The sequence below is a fragment of the Trematomus bernacchii genome, unplaced genomic scaffold (assembly GCF_902827165.1).
Source record: "Trematomus bernacchii unplaced genomic scaffold, fTreBer1.1, whole genome shotgun sequence".
Classification (NCBI taxonomy): Eukaryota; Metazoa; Chordata; class Actinopteri; order Perciformes; family Nototheniidae; genus Trematomus; species Trematomus bernacchii.
In genome coordinates this window covers 5,376,500-5,395,267 of record NW_022987828.1, presented here as the reverse complement: position 1 = coordinate 5,395,267, position 18,768 = coordinate 5,376,500, and the positions used below count along the sequence as shown (strand labels likewise).

The following is an 18,768-nucleotide window of genomic DNA, read 5'->3' as shown; positions in this document are numbered from 1 at the left end:
AGTTGGTAGCTTCAGCTTTTTGTTTTCCCCCTGAATACATTCAGCTTTAGTTTCAAATAGATTTTCTCTTTTGACTGCATGCTTTTTGTTTGCAGTGAATAGCATCTGGCACGTTTTTTATTTCGTGATTTATGGAATATGTCAGTGGCCATCTCTGAGATTATTCTCTAACATCATTGGATTGAATCACTGGCTGGCTCTGTGTTGACTCCAGTCACAGCAACGCAGAAAACAAAGCAATCTCAAAATCAAATTAAGCCAGCAAGTGGGTTCATGTTGGCACAGTGCGTATGGTGCTGCTACAGAGACGCAAGTTCAGTCCCAAGCAGCGGATTGGCCGGGCGCCCCATTGCACACAGGTGGCTGCATACTGGGTGGGAAGCCAGTAGGGGGGGGGGGGGGGGGGGGGGGGGTAGTAGCTGTCGCTGTAGTAGCAACTTCTACTAGAGGGTCGGGTGCTGTGAACTGTGTGGATCTCTGTGTCTCCCTCTCTGTGAAGCTCTTCCCTGATAGGTGGAAAACAAATGGCTCGCATAACTTAATGCGTATTTAAAGGAACTGTCTCCAACCTCCCCCGGCCAAAAGCGGGGGCCAAGATGACAGACATTACTGTTGAGTCTGACATTTAAATTGGGAGAAAAGTGCATAATTTAATGGAATGTAAGAGTGGCTAAGTGCCTTTGTTTGTAATTGGACAGTGCTGTGACAATCCTGAATAGCTGAGAAAATTGTACATGCTCTTAGTAAAATTACATTCTATTATCACTTTTTGTTACCTGCTTATTGCGTTTGATGTCATTAGTCAAATTGTTGACCATCAAATGTGGCAACTTGGATTCATGTGTTTTTCTCCTTTAGTCACCAGGATGCAATGCTTTGCACACCGCCAGTATGCGGGTGATTGTTCCATATCTGAAAATGTCCTGTAACACCTCTGGGCTTGTGATTCTACTCTCAGCAGGAGCAGAAAATACATAGCAAGAAAACATTAATAACCACAAGATATTGCATTGCATTCAAGTGATCAATTGTTCTGCTGATCATTGTGGAAGCACTCTGTGCATCTGCAGAAAATAGGATTCTCCCTAGATATGGAAGGAGACTTAATCCTGGCCCTATATCTATAGAAGATGTTAAGCTCACTGTGGGGAGACACTTGCAGCCAGCTCTCTCTCCTTGTGCTTTCTAAGATGAGGTTTGGGAGCCAGCTAAAGCTCTTTCGTTACACAACGCTGCACAAGAAAAAGTCCACATTAAAAGCATCACCAGTAGCATTGATATACAGTAGGTGCTAATGCTCCTTGTGTTAAAATGTTTTAAACCAAAGCTCAATCTTTCAATGAAGCTGTTTCCTCGCGCTTTCCTATGTCTTTCTTCTTTTTTTAGCCACATTGTGAGAACAACAATTTCATGCAGCTGTCGATATGATACGAGCAATGATATGGTTGCTCATGGACACAGGACTATATTATGGCAGTTTGCTTGAGCTTTACAGGCCAGCTGAGGTCATGAAAGTGTATAGGTTACACTCTAATAACAGAGCCAACAAGCTCCAAGACATCTCATACATTTCTGGCAGAGTGTTTGGAAAGTAAGGGCTGGGTAGCTTAAGAAGAATCAGTGATCAGGAAGATATTTGTAGAGCCTCTAAGATGTTATATTTGTGAGAATAAGCCTCAAACAGCTTATTCCCCGTATAATCTTACGCATGCTGTAGACTTTGCTGGAGCTGAAAGGATGCAGTGAGCTCACTAAGAAACAGTATCGCTGGGAATTGGGTATCTGCTTCCCAAATGTCTTTTTTTATCAGTGTCACTGTGGTGCAAGCGTGTGGCTTCCCGCTTAACTCAGTTTGAATGTTCCTTAATGGGGGGGGGGTTTAACTTTGTTCCACCAATGAGGACAGGACAAAAAGTTCTGGATAATCTCAACCCCTTCAGCACAGTTTGATTTACAGGAATAGTTGCGTTTTAGAAAGGATGTCTATTTGTTACGTCATGCCACCATGGCACATGGCAGTGTCTGTGGGACACAATGTTACCATGGTGAGGACACATTCTTCTCACCACAATAACTCAAGAGAAATACATGGTAGAAAATATTATATAAACCCTAAAGAGTCCTTCCTGCTTGGATTTTTTGTTTGGAGGCCTTCAGATCTTAAATGTGCATGTTGATGAGGACAACATGTTTAATTGAAAGTCCTTAATGCTTGTAGGGATTTCATAAAAATAGATATTGGATATGTTAAGAGATATGGTAACATTTAGGGATGTCACAAGATGCTTCTGTACTAAATCCATGCAAACATTTTGAAGACAATGATGACACTTGTTCTTCTATAATACAGGCGCTCAGCGTGCCGTTTCCCTCATAGAACATTTTGAACAACAACACTGTGTTGAAATTAGCAGGAAGATGGCTAGTAACATTAGCTTTTAGCAGCCGGTAGGTAGCACAGTCCCACTTGGCTGAATAATGGAGCTAACAAGGGTTGCATTGAGTCATAATGCATTCTAGCTCTAATCAGTAAAAGTTAGTATTTGGGGGAGGAAAATGATATTGTTTTCAAGATATGTTAGTCGTAAAATAATACCTTTTTTTTTGGCTAGTACTTGAGGTGGGATCAAGTATACATTAGCCAAAAACCAATATGCAAATAAACAATGTTAAATACATTTGGATGTATTGTTTTACATTTTTACCTTGTTATCAAATACAATATTCGTAGACAATTCACTAGTAATGGGAGGGACTTCAGAATATCTGTATATTGACATTGCTAATATCTTTTGGTATAAATCTTTGGGAATTCATTTGTTATATAGATTATATAAAGGATATATATCTTTTTATTTGTTTTATGGATAAGAAGCTTTTTGTAGTCACCATGTTTCTCCTTGATTTTGCTTCAGAATGTATAGATGTTTTCTGTTGATGGAACAGCGCAATAATTATTTGGACCTACATGGTGTAAAAGTCGGGGGAAAAGATTAAAGTATAAACTTTGCAAGGGTCCTTTCTTTGCCTTTTAACTTTCAATCTTGTCATTGCAGGGGGAACTTGGATCAGAAGGGCAAAAGGGAATCGATGGGGAGAAGGTAAGTACTACTATCTCCAGCAGACATATATTCCATACATAGCACATCAGCCAGATCTAGTTTCGTCAGGGAATCAATTCTTATAGGCTTTTCATTTTCTGTATGATGCCCCGTGGGGAGGAACGAAGCACTGTTTCCTCTGTGGCTGTTTTCAGGTGCCTGTCATATCTGAAGGGCGTCTAAGTGTTTTTGACTCTGCAATGTCCTTCTGTAGTGAAATGAATTGATATGTATGCTACCATTGGCTCGGCATACTAATGGACTAAACTCATTTTTCAAATTACCATAGCCCCGTCGATGTCATTTCAGGTTAAACTTTATGGCATGCTGTTAAACCTGGCTGCAGTGATGAAATGAATATATGTCTTGTGAACCACAACCAGTAAATCCTAGTCCTTTTTCTTTAATGAATAACTTATTTTTGGAACTTGGTGAATTTAGCCTGCACATTCCTCCTAAAACTATTGGTTGAATCAAAGCGTGTTTTATGTTGCACTGCATTTGTTTGCCCACAATGGCACACTTTCAGTTGATGGCAGCTGTGCAGATGGTCCGTTAAAGTGGTTTAATAAAGGGACTACTTTTCATCACTGTCCCCCCACTTGAGTAGTCAAACAGCTGCCACAGAAATCACCCTCCCTGCAGGCTGTGGACGTGCACACTGCCCTAACAGTAATTCTGAGAAATATCGGAAAAGAAAACCAGAAATAAACCTAACAAAGATGAAGCTGAATGCTCATTGAGCTACAGGGTACTGGAAGTTTAAGTACTTGGTAATTCTAAACTGTTTTGTAAATGTCGCAAGGTCGCTAATGTATCTAAAGTACGGTTACAAAAGCACAGAGAGGTTATAAAAGAACATGTTGATAAAGAATGAGTATTTGTACACAGACTGCTGCTATACAGTAGGAATATAAATGGAGTTCTTACACATATTCTGGTTGAATATAACAATATACAAAAACACATTAGCAGAATTTGAAATACTGACTCTATCTTAGGGAGCTTTCTGCAACAAGAATAAGCTTTATGTTGTGTTAATAGTGCTGCTGGTGATTACTTGAAACGAAAGAAAAGCAACCTACTGTTAATGTACTCAATTGAAATAGAAAAGGAGCTGCTCTGACAGGATAGATTGTGTACTGCTTGCATTCAATCCATCAGGTTTTCCTGCAAAACAGCTAGCTTGGATAACAGTAATTGTCAGTGTGCAATAATTCAAGTACATTTCAGGATGAATCAAAAAGAAGTACAAATAGGTTACAAACACAAGCTTTGGTTGTGAACCAACAACCAGAGTTGCTCACTTTGATTCAAGGTAAGTAGCAATTGGCAGCCTGAAAAGCCAGTTGACGTCATGGCTGTATTTGCATATGAATGACATGATCAAGTTTATTTACATAGAAATTTGAAGGGGTGGGAGACCGCACAACTGGAAATGAACTCGATCCGCGTCAAAGACTGACTGATTTGTTGCCTTTTTAGTTTTGTATAAGTATAATGGAGGAATGGGATAATGCAGTCTTTTCTACTGGGGCTGCAGCAATCAAGAGGAAAGGGTGACAGAGCTGGTGAGCAGCCCTTCTTTCTTCACTCACTGGTTCACCCTGCTCCACTTGACTGGAGCTTGTTTTCCTTTCCAAGAAAAGCAGCTGCTCAAAACTTTGTGTAGCTGTCACCAGTTGATGTCATTTTGTGATTTGCATATCAATGCAGCCGTTTTGAGAAGGCAGGGGTCTACTATGTGTATGTACAAATCAAAGTCAGCCACAAAGTTGTATAAATATCTTTGTTACCAAAGACGTCATAAAAGAGGGATTCAAGAGTGTAGATAGTTGCTAAATTGGCAGCATTGGACCCAGGGTCTACTCCCCCTCGCTGTGTGTGTTTGTGTGTGTCATCATCAGTAGCGTTGGTTTGTCTGAAAATGTATCTCCAGAATTGCATTCCTATATGTCAGTCTTGAGTCAACGATTAGAAAATATGGGAATAACAGCTTTTTTGCATCCCAAATGAGCATTTATGTTTTCTATGGTCACACTCACATATCTCTCCATGCATGCCCTTTAGGGATGTATAATACTTTACCCCAATTGAGTGATTTGGAACAAAGAAAAGTAAAACATTGTATTTTTATTTTGCTTCTAGCAGGCGTGTTTGTCCGGCACTACTGACAAGTAGTTATGGATAATAATGTTTGGCTCTGGGCTTGTTCAAACTAGCGTAGCAACAAGACAGGCAGTCTAGCTAAATCAAAAGTAAAAAAGATGTGCTTCAAACCCGCTGTGTATTGTCAGCTAGCAAACCATTGCTTAAAACATACAAGAGCAATGGGTGGTGTGGACCTGTCTTCATACTGGAGGCCCAGAGATTAAATTGACATATCTCTCTCTCATCCGAAAATACGATACTAACAGAGGCTGACGAGAGCAGGGGGAGTAAACAACAACAATGAGTTGATGTTCTCTGAAATGAACTGTGGAGCTCATGGGAAATCAGAGTAGGCATTTATGTGTCCCTGAGCTACTACTTTCACATACAATTAGGCTTTGCTCCATTGTAAACATATAAATATTGATTCTAGTTGCCTTCAAGTGAAGAAATGTCCACCCAAAATTCCACACAATTTGGCCATTTATCACAATTGATTCAATGGATTACATGTTCCATGTAAGAACCCTTCTAGTAATTCGGTGGAAACTAAGAAATTCTAAGATTTAACACAGTCTCCCTACCCATGAACAGCATAAATCAAGCTGTGATGGGATGTTCATTATTAGTCTTTTCCACAGCTGTGCTGTAGTCAGTGATTTATTTGATATCTTGACCTAACCCTTGTATTTGATTTAGATTAATAAGAAGGCAGGACAGTGGAATACAATATATGAGGTAACCTAGCCCCCAAGAATCATCATTGAACATAGAGCAGTACAGGATTAATGGGTTAAAACCAGTATCCCCAGTGACTGTGAGTGGATGAGCCTCATCGACTTAATAAGGCAGCCCCTTCTTAACCAGTTAGTCGCTTACAGTAATCTGTTCAAAAATACTTAAAAGTACATTTTTTGCTACACCTAGACTGTAGATGTTAACATTATAAATGTTTGGGTATAAATGTTTGGGTGGTCATACCTGTATATATAATACATTATATCAATACTACTTCATATGAGTACACTATATCTGCCACCAAGTGGTGGTTGACTGAGTCGTTTCAGTTTAAGGAAAAGCTTTGCTAGTGAATTGAAAACTGCTCCGTCACTTTTAATGTTCCCATATGCTCATAATGTTCATAATGAAATGCTCATAACATATAATTCAACTCAAACTGTAGTTGTAATGCTCCTTGTGTTTATTTAGATGGTGAAAACGGTGGAGCTAGAAGCAGTTAGTAAGACTAGAATAAATGATTAAATCTTTTAATAACAAATAAATTGTAAACTGTTATGTTGCACAAATAGATGAGCTTGTTGATTTCAATCACACTATGCACTGGGAGACTCTATTACCGATCTGTCCCTTTACTGCAATTAGCTCATATTCCATTTTTAAAGCAAGTATGTTATTTACGGCGCGAGTAGACACCTGAGAAGCCAGAATTCTATGTATGAGCATGTGATCTGGTATCGTTTTGCAGATACACGTCCTGTGGGACAGACGGAGTGCACACCGTGTTATCTTGTGGGTAATCCCAGTTACATTTGTGGATACATGTTCAGTTGAAAAGTGTGGTTGAAAAAGTCAAAACAGGATATCCTCTGCCCTCTGACAGTGAAGACTGATCCCCTCGCTAATGGACCTTTGTTTAGGTCAAACTGTATTTAATCATAGAGTGTAATAGATATGCTAATAAGCTAACCTTTTAGCACTCAATATGATTCGTCTTATATTCCTATATTGTATGTGGTGGTGTATCGCTGAGCAAATGGAAAGTCACAAAAGGCATTTCCTGCTGTAACCTCCCTGGCATGTGTAGGCCGGCACTCAAGATATCTCTGTTACTTACAGATCCTGTTCCATAGAGCTTTAACAGCCTGTCATTCACGATTACAACATTTCCCCACCAGAATGTTCTGAGACACAGTGCAGCTACAATTATGTTATAATGTAGCCTCTCTTTATGAGGATGAACCTATTGTGTGATGATTAAAGTGTTTACATTAACTCAAACATGCAATTATTCAGTCAGACAAGGGCTGTGACCTGCAACCGCTCTGATAGGTAAAAGGTAGAAGTAAACATAATTAAACTGCCTTTGTATAACCCCGCTTCTTGCTTGCTTTAGTTGTCATGTGCTGGGGAGTTGCCAGATTGTCTTGTGGCCCCACAGCTACGGCAGTGGGGAGACACAGTGGTGTGTGTAATTAGCAGGCGAGTGTACACAGCTCCCCACAGTGTCCTGACCTCGTGCTGCAGGAGCGACAGCCAGCACCGGCCCATTCCCAGCCCCTTCATCCCCCCTTCATACTGCCCTGAACATGCAACAAAGCCCACAGCTTACAGCAAAAAAGCTAACAATACATCCGGACCGTCTTGTCTACATCTCCCTCTGTGACACTGTGCTCTGGAATTAAGCCTGTGGGCTCAAGGCTGAGTCCATTAGACAGAGGGCAGCACCTTAACTAGGCTTTGGTGTGGAAGATAGGACGATTAAAAAAAGGAAAGGAATCCTTTTTCCCTGAAGGGTTATTTATGTTTTCTCTCACAGAGATGGGATTTTTTTGACAATCATCAAAATACATTATAATTGCATAATTTTATGTTAGTTGAGGTAAGTTGGGACGATTTAAACTGCTTTGCTAAGATCCACACGTCCTTTATAGCTTTTCTAACAGCTATATGTATATGTTTCAATTTAAGGAATCCTCTCTTCTTGACTTTAAGGCAGTCACAAAGTAAACTAAATGTAACTTAAGTCAAGGTAGTAATATCAGATAAATAGTCTGGTACAAGTAAAAGTCCTGTGATCAAAGTAAAAGTACTCAATATGCGCTGGCCCACTTCAGTAAAAAATAATTATATTTAATTTGATTGTTAATCTGAATCTGAATCTTAATAGTAACTACAGGGCGCATTAGGGTTATCTCATCCCTTGGTATATAAAAGGTATAGTTTTGGAAATCGAATCAACATTTGTTTAACGTACATTGGATCCCAGATGATCCCTGCGGCTAATTATGGCAACATGCATGCTAGTCTCAAGTCATTGTTTTCAGTAGCAAACACTGTGATATTTGACGTCTCCTTCTACTACTTTCTACTCCAAATGATTTATACATATACAAAAATGGTTGTATATTTTCTAACACAATATTTAACTTTATCAACTTTACACAACTGTTTTAAAGTCTCTGCTGGTGGAGGCTTAGAAAAAGGAGAGAAACAGGATGAGAGAGTGTTCTGGCAGAACTTTCCCAACAGTGTCAAGTGTATAAAATTGGTAGGTAACGCTTGACTGAACAACTTTGTACAATATTTGCGGCAGTGACAACAAGAAAGATTTAGCAGATTTTAGCCCAGGGCTTTGGAACAAACCGTGTCACAAATCAGATTTATTAAATACAGAATTTGGGAGTTTTTGCTCTCCTAAAGTTGAGTGATTTGAAGTATCTTTCTGTTATATGAGAACTAACCACAGCATATAAGAAAGTCCACAGCAAAATTGATTACTAAAAATGATTTAATAAAAGCGTGTTGACAATTATAACTATGATTTGTATTGAACCCTTTGACAAGATGTTGTTTGTTCCCTTGAGCTAAATACAAAAATATATACAATAGTTAACCTATTTAAAGCAAATACTCAGAAAGCATGGTGTGTATACAGTAGAAGACGCTGTATGAAAAGTAGACAATTAGAGCAAAGAATATTTATTTTGTGTCCCAGAGTAAGACTGAATGCAACATTTTCAAGACTGCCAAAAGCCTTAGCCAATAAAACAAGTGCTGGCTAACTTTTAATTGCTGGTTGTTTTCATATACAGCCCATTACTAAAGACAAGTCCAGATGCCGTACAGTTCCACAGGTCCTATTACTGAAGTACTGCAATCTTGGAATTATCTGAACATTCGCACAGTGGAGCCAAGTTTTTATCAAAGTACTTTTTTTTTTCTCTCCTGCCAGAGCATCTTTTGTCATACTAAATTCGAGAGCACACATGGGAAAAGTGAGCACCACTCTGCACAAGTTTAGAAAGTGAATTGTTAGCATTTGGCATACTTGCTGAATTCTTCATCTTTTATTTAAAAGTGTGTTTTTAGACAGTTCTAATTAAAATATTTACCAGCAGAAACGATTTGTTTGTGGCACACGGATAAGCCAAAGCAGATGCAAAGCTTAGCTAGACTTCAATACAGGCTGGGTGACTACCATTCAATATATTTTATAGTGAGAGAGTGACTTTTGGACCGACAGAGCTTCTGACTGACATGCATTTGCTTTCTGATAAGGACATGTGCCATGGGAAACATATTTCACCACCTGCACAAGTTAATTCCAGTTGCATTATTCAGTTTGAGTTATGGTAGTTCCCTGTCAACTCTTCTGTTGACATATTGTCTGCTGTCTGCAAAGAGGACGCCAGGGAGGGAAGGTTGCTTTTGCTAAAAAAAAAACATACAGCATAAACATAAATATTTATGATTTATAACAAAACCCGGAATAGTCATAGCATTATTTAGTAAACAGAACTTAAATACGAGTCATAGGTACAACATCTAGCAACATGTCTTATAGGTAAAAGGGCAACTGGCAGGGTGTCAGAGAATGCACAGATGAGACCATATTGATAGATGTATGAAAGTGGTTACAGGCCTCAAATAATATGAATATAGTCCAAATAACAGTGTAAGTGAAGAAAGAAAAGTAGAATCGGGGGGGTTGGTAAAACACAAAAGGGAGGAATATTGTCAGATGTTACAAATTAAAGGAAATATTCCACTGATATGAACCGCACTGGTCAGAGGCCAATTCTGAAGACCATGCGTAGGGATGGCCCAATGTCACATGTTGTTTTAGGATGAACAAATTGCACATTAGTCATGAGGCTTCATTTAAAGTAGGAATTAGCTCAAATGTCAAACAAACCCTTTAATTTACACTTAAATTCCCATAATTCCCATAATCTATTCCCTGTGTTTGAATTTTTAATTTTGTATACCTGTTATCAGCTTCGTGGACTGAGTCAAACTCCTTATCGTGCTCAGAAGGGTTAGAAACAGAAATCCTTTATTCCGTCCCACAGTGGTGAAATGTATACTTTACAACATGTTCATTCGAAAGTATTTCATTCCACAGTTCATCGGTGAAGTGAATAATGTGTACTAGGAGCGTTTGAATTCTCTCCTAACTCACGATCGCAAAGCTGTGAATGGGAACAAACGTCAGCCTTGTGGTCCCTTCCTCAAATGAACCAGAGGAAAACACACAATGACTGTAACAGATCACAACAACACCACATTTATATTACAAGACACTTTTCCCCACAACAACGAGACAAGATCTTCTCATTACAAAAAAGTTCTTTCGAAACTCGTGCAAGATTCATCCAAATCTCTTCTGTTATCGACTGAACCTGAAGTTGTTTACGTCCTTGTTATCAGATGAGCCTTGTACTCTTCGGTTTCTGCCACAGCTCTGGTAATAACTCAGAGGGGAATTTGCTTGTGGATCCTCTTGTGTCAAATTGCCCCAGTAAGGTAGTTAAGCTGTCGATTCAAATAAAGAATTGGGCTCTCATGTGCAGCTTTGAGACAGATGCCCTTATTATTGACAGTGTGAGTGGGCTAACTGGCAGAGGTAGAGTGATGCAATCTGATCAAATAATGTCACAACCATGTCATCATTAGTGCATTTTAAAGGCAACAACCACGCCATTAAAGGGCAATTTATCAGGAATCTGTATTAGCTGTTGTTTCTATAGCGATTTATTTTAGCACTACTTATGTATGAATAGTTGTGTTTAATACAAGGAATAGGCGATGAATTAGTCTCTGCTGGAGCCAGACAAAAGGTGTTAAAGGTAGGTAATCGTCTTCCACAGATATATAGCTCACTATTTTTAGCCTTTCTATCTCTATATTTAACCATGACAAATTATTGTATTTCTGAATCATTTCGCAGACCGCTCACACTCAACATATCTCCTGTCCTCCCCCCCAACCCATTTCAAAGAGTTGCTGCTACTGGCCTAAATATGTCATACCTAACAAGGCCTGCTGCAAATGTAGCCTGTCAATGTGTGTCAAGCTTCATTTATCAGCTATCACTCTTTATCTCAGCTGTACCACCTCTTTCACATTTCTACCGAGAGCTTGACTTTGCCCCGGGCCAGGCGCGGGTTTAATTCCACCCTCAGGTCCTCCGCTTCAAGGTGTAAAAGCAATGACAATCAAGAGTCCTTGCGATGCTGAAAAACAGAGAAGGGGTTGAGGGGCAGACACTGTATAATCAGCTGATTGCCAATCTCACTGCACACTTTTGGAAAATGCAGCGTCTAATGATTGACATTATCTGCTCTTCTCTTATTGACCGGTTTTGTCGGGCCTGAGAATCTCACACCTGCATGACATAATGAGTGTCAACATATTGACATACAGTAACACATTTTGGGTGTTTTTTAACCAGTTTTTAATCCGTAACTCCCACTAAAAAGAAATATAATTTAATATATTATATATTCTTTATTCCCAGGGTCTGAAAGGTGACCCAGGGCCGGTTGGTCCAAAAGGAGACAAAGTGAGAGAGTCTGATTTACAGACTGGCCCGGACGAAATTACACCGTAACTCGCTTTTCTTTTTTAAATAACAATCGATACTTCAGGGAATCTGCATTGACTTTGATGAGCTGTAATCCCCGCCTCAATAAGGGGTTTGCCCATCTGTTTGAAGTGCTGCTATGATTGCTACTCCAAACATGGCCGGCCGAAGAATACTGTTATTGCTATCATAACTTAGCAAGACCTTATTGATGGTCATATAGAGTAGCTTTTATCCAGGCCTAGAGAAAATGTTCCACTGCAGAGTATTTGTATATTCATAGGAGAAGCTGTTTGTAATGGACATAGCCAACAAATCCCTTTATCTTGCCCTCTCTAAACAGTATTTCTTTAAAGCCTGCAGCAAAAATGGCTATGGCACACTATTGCCTTCTTATTTAGGGACTGCTCACATACTTGATTTAGAATATATTTGACAATTGATCACAAATACTGTAGAAATCCACTTAGGTATGTCCTATACAGTGCCTAAATGCATACGCCTGGGATGTAAGACAAGCTGGAAGTGCAGTAGAGAAGTTTGATTCCCAACCTTGTTCTTATCTGCAGCTCCTTTATAGTCTGTTCACCGACATCACTGAATCAGATAAGCTCTGGTTGCAATGCAGAAAACATTGGTCTTTTTGAAAGTTTTCCTTTCTTTTCTTCCCACTGTGGGATTACTTTTCATGTATGAGATGAAATGTTTTTCCTGTAATTAGTTGATACCTCTCGCTCTTTTATTTTCCTCCCTTATTGGGTTTTTGTGTTTGTTGTTGTTGTTGTTGTCTTTTGGAACTCACCGCATAATTGTAGGTGCAATGCTCTGTCTGCCAGCCTTGAAGTTATAATGAGGTCTGTGTGTTTCTGTGAAGACAACAGAGTATCACAGCGTATTTTATCCTATTTTCCGGATGGGATGGTGGGGTTGGGGGTGGAGAGAACGTTTGTTTGTATTGAAACTGACAGAGGGAGGCAGATTTGGAAGCATAAAGTAATGAGTCCCCTGCATATCCCATAGCAAGCATATTTTAGCTGTGACATTCATTTAGACAACAAAATGGATATGAACAACAAAAAGGCTTTTTTCTTTCATCCTCATCTGATAAACGGGTATTGCCAGATTCAAAGTCGACAGATCCTCAGCTCGGTGCTTTATAAAGTCCTGTTGTGTTTGTGGTGAAAGGGGGAGATAAATGCAAGGAATATTGGACAGTGACACATGGGTTTTTATCTGCAAAGACAAAAACATTGGGGAAGCAGTGAAAAGCGTGTGAGATCATTGCTTACATTGCGTTATCCTGGCGTCAAAAGACTTCAACCTCTTTCCTTATATGACTTTTCGTGGCTGCCCGTATGTCACAGTCACCAAACAATGTTATCATACCTGTCCATTGTTAATACTGCAAAGCTTTTACATGAAATAGTATGGCTGTGTTTATTTTAAAGCCTGTCACATTTAATAGAAGCAGCCCACCTGCCAGTTTTCTGACAGTTTGAAAGTCACAAGACATTCATTTCAAGACATACTGTAAATACCAGTTAATGGCCTTCTATCGCACATAGTGCATATCTTGACATATTACTGCTATGCATCATAAAAAGCCTGACCTTCAGTTTTTTATCACAAACATGATGGCTGGCCTTTAGGATAAATCTTTTAAAAGTCAAAAATATATTGTATAGATTTAGCCGTAGCCGTTTCCACTGCACTGCAGAATGTTAAAGATGTTATTGACTGAAGTTTAAGGAGTTATTAATTAGTATCTTCAGGGTGATGTCGGTCTGCCTGGAGCTGCAGGGCTAAGTTCACTGTACATTTACATCTCATTATGCTATCTGTGATGACATTTCACAGCCTTTTGTCGCCGAGTTGGTGCTACAAGCAGTGTTAAAACAGTGGTGGTCCACAGTGATGGGAAGTGAGGCAGGTGAGCAGTGTCTGTGTCACATTACCATCGCCTGGGAATGGGTCAAACAAGAAGCAGATAGACAGGGCTCGGTGGGCATCGCCACTTGGGCCAAAAAGGACAGGGATGAGCGGCCAGGCGCAGAAGAATCGAGCTCCCGGCCTCCGCGTAGGGGGGGGAGGTTGACAGGTAGCTGTATCCCACATGGGTGAGACATGCACCTATTGGGTCTTTCACTGCAAACTTGTAGCATTTACAGAAACCTGGGGAGAACGACAACACACTTCATGTATTTCGATCTTATAATTGGACCGGCTTCCTGTATGGTTTTGTAATATCTAGAGGACAGAGAACCCAGATTTGTGCTCATTCAAATTGAAGCTACATATGTCAGCAGGCAGCAGATATATGTACTAGCAGATGCTCGCATTGTCACTTATCAACACACATAGGGAATGTGTGGGCACGGATGCAAACCCACATACTCTCAATGCACCGGATCCAGGGAGTTGACGGCTGCTGGAGATTAAAGGTATACTGCAGGGTGGTTAGATAATTATGTACACATCATGAGGGGATCAGCCTTACAGTTTTAATCAGCTCTGGAGTGACAGAAATACTGTGTCCCACTGCTGCTGGCTTGCCACTTTTATGTCACCAAAGTGCCTATACCCACAGTACTGTACACCACCAACCATTAGCTTTTTCTCCAATGCACATTTTTTACATCTACAAGGACGAGCAAAATAACAATCTCTCCCTGTGAAGCAGATACAGTTTCAGCAAAACTTTTTCAAATCATACCAGTAAATTGGTGATTGAGTGTAAGCTGAAAATATTGAGCAAGTTATTAAAGTAGTGTATACTATCTGCGGGGTGGATTTGCATTGTATTGCTTGTTACCCAAGGTCGAAACTCTGTGCTCACAATCCAACAAAATATGTACTATTGTATATGAATAATTGATTTATTATCAGAAGCCCTGCACAGACTAAGTCATGTTTTATTAAGGGTGTCACAGGTCAGAGCTGTCACTCTTGTTTTATAGATACAGCTGCAAATATCTCCGGGCTGTCAGCCTCCTTGTTAAATTATTTTCCTATTGTTTGTTCTTTGCATGAGGCCTTCGACTGACTTGAAAGACATATGTTCTGAATGTCCATTTCTGCAGCTGTTTCCAGGAAAAGTCAACGGCGTTTGACTTTTGGATGCCAATTGAAAGAGGACACCAATTATTTGGCTTGTATTTGAAAGATGAGATGTTGTATGTGGCCTTGTAAACATTTCGTCGCCTGGTGGACAGACGACTCTGTCTGCCCTTTCCTGACAGTGGTCAGCAGGGTGTCTGGGGGGGTTGTAATAGCCATGCTCTGACTTCTGTTTTGGTCATCCAGCTAGAGATAATGACCTCTTTACCAACTGTATTCTGTTGCCTATAACTGCCAAACATGTATTGGTAAAACCATACAGGATGAATGTTTTCTTACGTTTGATTCTTTGTTTGATTCCTAGGCTGACAAAGACTGTTTCAAAGGAGATCAGGTACTTCAATAAATGAATATTGTTTTCACAAAAGAGACATCTACACATTCTGTATTCTTGAGTTTGTTTTATTGTAATCATAACTCTTTATTTGCCACATCTAGGGCCTCCCAGGTGACAAAGGAGAAAAGGTAACACCTTTAAGAATCTTAATGTCATCTGTTCTTCTCATTGCACAAAGTCTACATAGCATATTCTTGAGCAATCAAGTACAACTATTAAGGTCCATCTAGCTATTATTGAAGCCCCATAAGTATATCTTTGTGCAATAATTTTAAAACAAAATCACCACTCAGTACGCACCTTTATTAACTTCCTAATTGTTCCTTATCAAGATACTGTGTAGAATAATGGAATGAAGCTCTGATCAACCGAGGCTGAAAATTGCCTATTAAGGGGATCCTGGAGAAGTCACCTAGAAATTGTTCATGAGCAAAGATGGAAACTGCAGCTGTACACACTCATTTATATCTTCTCATGCTAACTTAACTAAGCTAATGCTGCATTCCCTATCACTGCAAATAAGCCCACTGGTTATCCAATGGTCTGTTGAAAACATGTGGCATAAACATCTGTCTGCATCAGTTTTTATAGGAAGCCAACCGTTATTTCTCACTGCATTGCCAAATGAATGTAGCACCTGATTCACTATGATACATGTGCCTTTCCCCAGGGTGTGGCGGGGGTCCCAGGGGAGCCAGGAAAAGAGGGCAAAAGGGTGAGTAAACAGGAACAGTCCACCAGTTGTGTGGCCTGACTGAGAGGACCTGGTCTGGTGAAAGGCCAAGCAGCAGCTGAGTGGCAGTTATTTTTTGGGGGGGAGGCGAAGATGATCCATGGCAAAGAAGGAAGAGGAGGTGTGGGTTTGTTGTAAGACAATTAATGAATGGATTTCATGGTCAAGGGGTCATACACACTCACAGTATGACTGGCAGCACACATGGTACAGTCTGACTATAGTGGACAGTATTCAGTTTATTCAAAGGCCAGTCAATGTCAATGCCTGGATCAACTGAAACATTGCACCACATTTATTAACGTGTCCCGCCTGACTGGATAAGTGTCTGGATTTGTAAAAGTATGCTTTTACAACTCGTAGCTTTTTAACATAACAATAGTATTTATGGGAACGTTTCCTAAATTCTTGTATTTGAAAAGTACTTGCATGTTCGATGCTCTAACATTTGTGTTAGGTCAACATTATGACACTTTGGTGGCCTGACGACAGTAGGGAATGTTGTTGTTCCTTGACATCACAGCTGAAAGGCAGTGTTAAAGGACAGGTGGAGAGAGCGTCCTTTTGTGTCCAGCTTAATTGAGTCTTGTGTCAATACCTTCGCCCGTGTCACTGTGTTTAGAAATAGGCCCTTCCGACTTGCTTGGAAGGTCAAAAAACAGGAAGAAATCATTGGAGCAACATATGAAATATATAGCCGGTTGAGCGCAAGAACACCCATAAGTAGGTCACGCAAATGTTCTTTTCACATTGAGCAAGAGACGAGATGATGCACCTCGAGACATCTGGATACAAGTATCTCAAGAATTCTGTGTCGAATACATTCAAACTTGTTCCAATAACATTAGCAATTTATGAGCTGTCTGTCATTGGTTGTAATATATCTCAAGTGATCCATTCCCACAATGCATGAAGTAACAGAATTGTAAAGTATTTGCGGTCAACAAATGAGCTCAGAGGCTGGTGCAGATGTTCTTTAGTTGCTGTTGTCTTTCTACTTTATTGGTGAGGTGTTATTACGTACCTAACCTGACTTAAGTAGGGATTCAGCATCAAGGGGACCGCGGGTCAGAGAGGCATCAAATTACTGTGTGCACTTTTCTTCTCAAACACAGTTTTATGAGGAATCCTTCAATCATAATTGGTTTTGACGAAATAGAAAATCACTCCCTGTTTGATGTTTTTGTTTCTTGGTTTCCTATACCATCATCATTCTCATAGTGTCTTTGAAGATACTGTAGGTCAAAGAGCCACAGGGCTTTAAACTGGCCATTTCAGACATTCTGCTGTTGTTGTTGATGCTGAAGACACCGTTCTGATCTATTAATACCCCGTCTTTGATGACTAGCTGTCTTCATGGTGACTGTTAACGCGCTAAGGTTTCCGCTTATTCTTAGCTCTACGAGTCACATGTGGCGGCCCACTTGTTGAACCAATGTGTCTTACTGCAGTTCCACAGCCTATTTCAGGACGGTGGACGTGTATCATTATCAGGGGCTAGCTAGTGGCCAGCTGATACAGCAGGAGACTCTCACCCAATTAGCAACTTTTTTCCACGCTCGCAACTTATTGGTTTCACAAAGAGCCATGGAGGATGCACAAATGATGCAGCATATCTTGACACTGGCTGACCAATCTGCAACCTTCATAGAATAGCTTGGAGAGGAAAGCTTTCACAAAGCCTTAGATCCAACCAGACCTTCTCTCACACTGTCCACTTCAATTTATTGTTGAGGGAAATACAACCACTCTAAGCCATTTAGATCGACTTCAAGGATATGTGGAGGACATTGTGGTCGGGAGAAGAGGAATGATGCCATTTGCACTGATCCGTCTCTGAAGCTCAAAGCAACATATGCAAGAGTGGATATCAAGGGCAGCCACCCAGCCCCCTCTGTGACCCCATGTCTAACATTCACAGTATCTTGATTTTATATTATTACCTTGATGGATGGCTAATGCAGTTTGTCGGGGTGGATGTAAGGGCCACTCCGACCCATGTCTAGGTATTTATGGGAATGTATTTCCACATTTGCCATTAACAGTAATATGAAAGGCTTGGTTCTTATCTATTATGGATGGCATTGACACAGAATGACAGGCCAAGAGTCAGACTCTGGGACTCAGTGGCACATTACAGCAGTTCAAAAAAGAACATGGGGAGCCCCAGTAAAAAAAGATATGTCCCTCTTGCTAACTGTGGTGTGCTACAATATTAATCAGGTGCTGTGATGATGTGCTAAGCTGTGTGTTGTCATTGTAGGCTGACCCTGTCCTACGCGGTCGATCAGGCGAAAAACGTGCATGGTGAAGAGAACAACCTTGGCGTTTTCACGGTGGTCATTTGTAAACCAAGTATTCGTTATTCATACAGCATGCAGTGCAGAGAAGCGCCTGCCCGACACCTATCAATACATACCAATGAGAAACTGTATAATAACGTCTTGTGTGCAAGGGATGTAGGATTTGGTAGCAAAAAGAATTGCAAAAGTACCAAATGACGTCATTTTCCACGCTCAAAATAGGATTGAAAACCTACGCTCGGTCAATGCACACTGCTTCCTTATAGATACACAGGAACGCCACGGCAAGCTTGGTTTATTCATGTTGTGCCAAGACTCCCCAGCATTCTGCATTTCAGTTGTTGGCACAGAGATGTGAGTGGGTTTAGTGCAGACATGGGTTCATGCCTGGGTAAGGCTGTAGGTTCCCGTGGATTAAT

General features: G+C 40.3%; 1 protein-coding gene across 1 annotated transcript in view; it reads left to right on the top strand.

Moving 5' to 3' along the window:
• Positions 1-18,768, top strand: part of LOC117499715 (collagen alpha-1(XIX) chain) — a 92,938-nt gene that overhangs the window by 17,304 nt on the left and 56,866 nt on the right. Inside the window, exons 11-18 of the mRNA XM_034152299.1 lie at positions 3,057-3,101; positions 11,794-11,838; positions 13,632-13,665; positions 13,772-13,957; positions 15,163-15,224; positions 15,281-15,310; positions 15,415-15,441; positions 15,984-16,028. Of these exons, the coding sequence (XP_034008190.1) occupies positions 3,057-3,101; positions 11,794-11,838; positions 13,632-13,665; positions 13,772-13,957; positions 15,163-15,224; positions 15,281-15,310; positions 15,415-15,441; positions 15,984-16,028 (474 nt within the window). The remainder of the gene's footprint in view (positions 1-3,056; positions 3,102-11,793; positions 11,839-13,631; positions 13,666-13,771; positions 13,958-15,162; positions 15,225-15,280; positions 15,311-15,414; positions 15,442-15,983; positions 16,029-18,768) is intronic.